This window comes from Sesamum indicum, linkage group LG8 (genome assembly GCF_000512975.1).
Source record: "Sesamum indicum cultivar Zhongzhi No. 13 linkage group LG8, S_indicum_v1.0, whole genome shotgun sequence".
In the NCBI taxonomy this organism is placed as follows: domain Eukaryota; kingdom Viridiplantae; phylum Streptophyta; class Magnoliopsida; order Lamiales; family Pedaliaceae; genus Sesamum; species Sesamum indicum.
In genome coordinates this window covers 533,182-536,532 of record NC_026152.1, presented here as the reverse complement: position 1 = coordinate 536,532, position 3,351 = coordinate 533,182, and the positions used below count along the sequence as shown (strand labels likewise).

Genomic DNA, 3,351 nt, shown 5'->3' with positions numbered 1-3,351 from the left:
TGTTAGTATTCCTACAGGCATCAAGAATCCCATTGAAGCCCATAATAGGATTCCATGAACCGCGATATCAAATGCCTGCTGAGAATTTTCCTGCAAAATTAGACACAAGAAAATGAGTAAACTTTCTGACTCCAGTAATATAGATTTCATAAACAGAGAGATGATCCACTACTCGCTGCTTGTTGATGCTGCTGTTGCGATGAATGCCGGCTTCGTTCTGTTCATAGGATGAACATTCAGCAAGATGTACAAGAAATAAAAGAGCCATCCCATAAAGGTTGCTGAGAGAGGGCATTTTCACAACAAGTATGTGCATAGAAAATGAGAAAAGCTTCAACTTCTGCGGGAATTACAGTGAAGGTTTTTGAGGTTGGTGTAAGAAAATGCTATCTTTATTGGATGTATGGTTGTGTCTGGGAATGGATGAGCCTAGATCAATACTCTGGTTCTGTAGCAAGTATTTCTAGTCTTGCAATGATGGTGTGTCACTTTGATTGTCATCCTTTCCCTTTGAGAGATTTTATGCATATTTTCTGTGTCTGAACAAAAGTAATCGATTTTCAGCATTTTTAATGTACATGGTAATCATGGCCTAAACTCTTTGATTAGACTGAGGCACTTTTATGTGTCAGGGCATTTGTCTTATAAAGAAACCTTTGATTTCGATAAATGGAAGACAGTGAATTAGTTAAGTCAGGGAGGGCTATTCGTCAGTAACTAATATGGTTAACTATTAGAAAAAGGTAATTGAATATATACTAAAATGAATGCTTAGCTCACTATATCTACTTGGGATAATTTCAAATTAAAATCAGGCGAAACAAAGGGAGTGTATATATTACAAAGCATTGATTTTGGTTCTCTCTCTCTCTCTTATATTTCTTACAATGCAAGAAATGGGGCATGCAGTTTCTAATCAAATGCAGTGACTGGGACTATTGTCGGGGCGTTGTCAAGTCATCCAATAAATAATAGTGAAATTGTAGCCTGGTTTTGGATCTAAATTCTAATAAATATCAGCAATCTGTATCGCTTCAGTTTGAAGCCAAATTTTGGCAAAACATCAGCTCCTCAGTTCTCACTAATAAAAATTTCAGTTGCTGTCCTTTGCAATTATAAGCGACAGTAAGCTCAGAAAGAATCATAATTAAGTGAACAGAATAACATTATACTTCATACATTATCTCCACTCTCTCTATTCTTCCAATTAGGGGCTAATCCCAGGTGTACCCTTGTGGGTAAATGATTTCATTGGCATGTCATAACAAATTCAACATTGCCATTTTTTTCAACCCAAAATGTCTAATATTAACTTTTTATTTCTTCAATGAAAAATTTGAAGTCGAGCAGTGTTGTTTTTCTCCATATTCAATGGTCTTACTGTAAAGCAACTTATATCCATGTAAATTCGCCTTAAAGGTCTATCCCATAGTGCTTATGAAAACTCCGCATCTGACCTGAGTGCCAACATGTATTTTCTCATTAGTTTCTGGAAAGAAAACAATCACCTCATGCAAGCAGCAGATTGAGCATAGGACCATGAGTTAACATGAGATAATGATATCCTCAAAATAGATAAAAAGTTAACAAACAAGCAGTTTTTAAAGTAATCCTTCCTCAAACAAAAGTCTGTTATCCCAGGTAAACAAAAAAGAACACGGTAAGAATCCAGCAAAACTGATAAGAGTTTCTACTATTTCTTTTCTTGCAAGGAACTTGCAGAAATAGAGAATTAATGAAAACATTTTACATAAAGAGGTTGGGCCTTGAAGCCTTATATGTGGTCTTGAGCTTCCTTGTTGGCGGCCTCACCTTCCTGAACACCAGTGGGAACTTGATCTTAGAGTCATGGAACTGCTTGGTACTCTCCCTTTTGCAGAGCTTAGCAGGAATAGTGGCTGTCTTAATAATTTGGATGCAATGAGGGCGGACTCTGTGGCGAGAAGCCATCTCAGTGTACATTTGCTCAACCGCACCATTCAAGGTGGTATCACGATACTCCTTGTACATGTTGTGGTAGCCAGTTCTACTTTGGTATCTCAACCAGATACCATAGTTCTTGATCGTGGTTGGGTTCTTCTCAAAAATCTAGTTTTGGAAAAGAAGGTTCAGAACATGGCATTGCAAGACTTAAGAAAGAAAAAGTATGGAGTACGAGGCATAAACCTCATTGTAGATTTAGAGAATATAGAGTGAGCCAATTAAACAGACAGCACATTGTTTTCAAGAGAAATTACAATGAGGCAGAATCAAAGGTGTAAAACCATTCATCCGGAGTAAGTTATAAAGAAATGTAAATGGGCAAATGTTCTAATTTTGTTTGCTTAATAAATGATGAATTCCAAAAGGACTAATGCAAAAAGTAGTTATGAGCAAAAATTATCTCAAACCATGTTTCTGTTCAGAAATTCATACATTCAAAGACACAGCATTAGGGGGATTAACTTTCACAAAAATAACTAGCCAAGTTCCACTTTAGCATTTGTATATCCAGATAAGCTAAAAGTCATATCCTAAATGCAATGCAGAAAAGTGCACCGACAAGCATGCACAAAAAGGATAAAACAAACCACACGCAATAAGAATGTGATATGGAGATCACTAAAGGACAACAGAAAGTATAGGCATCATGCGATGCGACTAAATGAATTTCATTGCAAAACATAAACAAAAGAATACACAGCATATTTGGTACATCTGAAATCCTGCTAAATCATTGAACCAGATGCATATGCAACAAAACAACTTACATACCTACTCAAAAACAACATAACAAAAATTCGAAAAATGAAGGAGATCATATACCTCATTGATGGCAAGAATTTGACCATTGCTCTTCTTCACCTTCTTAAGCTTCCTCAGAAAGTACCTGCATAGAGGAACATCACCCCACTTCACCCAATCAGTGCTACTAACCTACAACTCTTAAAGCATCTAACATGCAAAGATTGCTCCCTAGTCCTGGGCATTCTATACTCTATTTAACCTCCCAATCCTCTCAACTACTTGTTCTTTCTACTCTCTAAATAGTGCCCGAGAGATATTTCATTCAGAGAAATCTGATTTCTGTCAGCTAATAACATATGACAAATAGAAAAAGTAAACCTAAAAAGTTTTATGCGTTCACTAAACAATCGGGTACCTCTTAAACTCTGCTACTCAAGCTACTCATATAGATAAATAAGCTCCTGCAGACGAATGCGGATTTATATGGGAAAAGCAAAGGACGACGAATATTACCAGAACTTGGACTTGGCGCGGACCTCATTGGGCGCCCACAGCTTCATACGGTAGATCTTGGGGTGCTCCTCGGTCTCCGTCGGCAAAGATCTTCCGACCACCTGGTACTGG

The 3,351-nt window shown here is 37.3% G+C and overlaps 1 protein-coding gene and 1 pseudogene across 1 annotated transcript; both read right to left on the bottom strand.

Annotated features, from left to right (window-relative positions):
- LOC105167546 overlaps positions 1–519 on the bottom strand; it is a 1,815-nt pseudogene extending 1,296 nt beyond the window's left edge.
- On the bottom strand, positions 1,545–3,345 carry LOC105167545 (60S ribosomal protein L18a-2). The gene is made up of 3 exons (XM_020695647.1): positions 3,241–3,345; positions 2,806–2,869; positions 1,545–2,088 (listed from the first exon to the last, which is right to left on the bottom strand). The coding sequence occupies exons 1-3, from the start codon at positions 3,285–3,287 to the stop codon at positions 1,747–1,749; spliced, it is 453 nt and encodes a 150-aa protein (XP_020551306.1). The 5' UTR covers positions 3,288–3,345; the 3' UTR covers positions 1,545–1,746.

Coding starts and splice junctions, on each gene's coding strand:
- LOC105167545 (XM_020695647.1), bottom strand. CDS start 3,287: ATGAAGCTGTGGGCGCCCAATGAGGTCCGCGCCAAGTCCAAGTTCTG. Junction 2,870..3,240: donor CGCGCCAAGTCCAAGTTCTG/GTAATATTCGTC, acceptor TCCTCTATGCAG/GTACTTTCTGAGGAAGCTTA. Junction 2,089..2,805: donor AAATTCTTGCCATCAATGAG/GTATATGATCTC, acceptor TTCCAAAACTAG/ATTTTTGAGAAGAACCCAAC.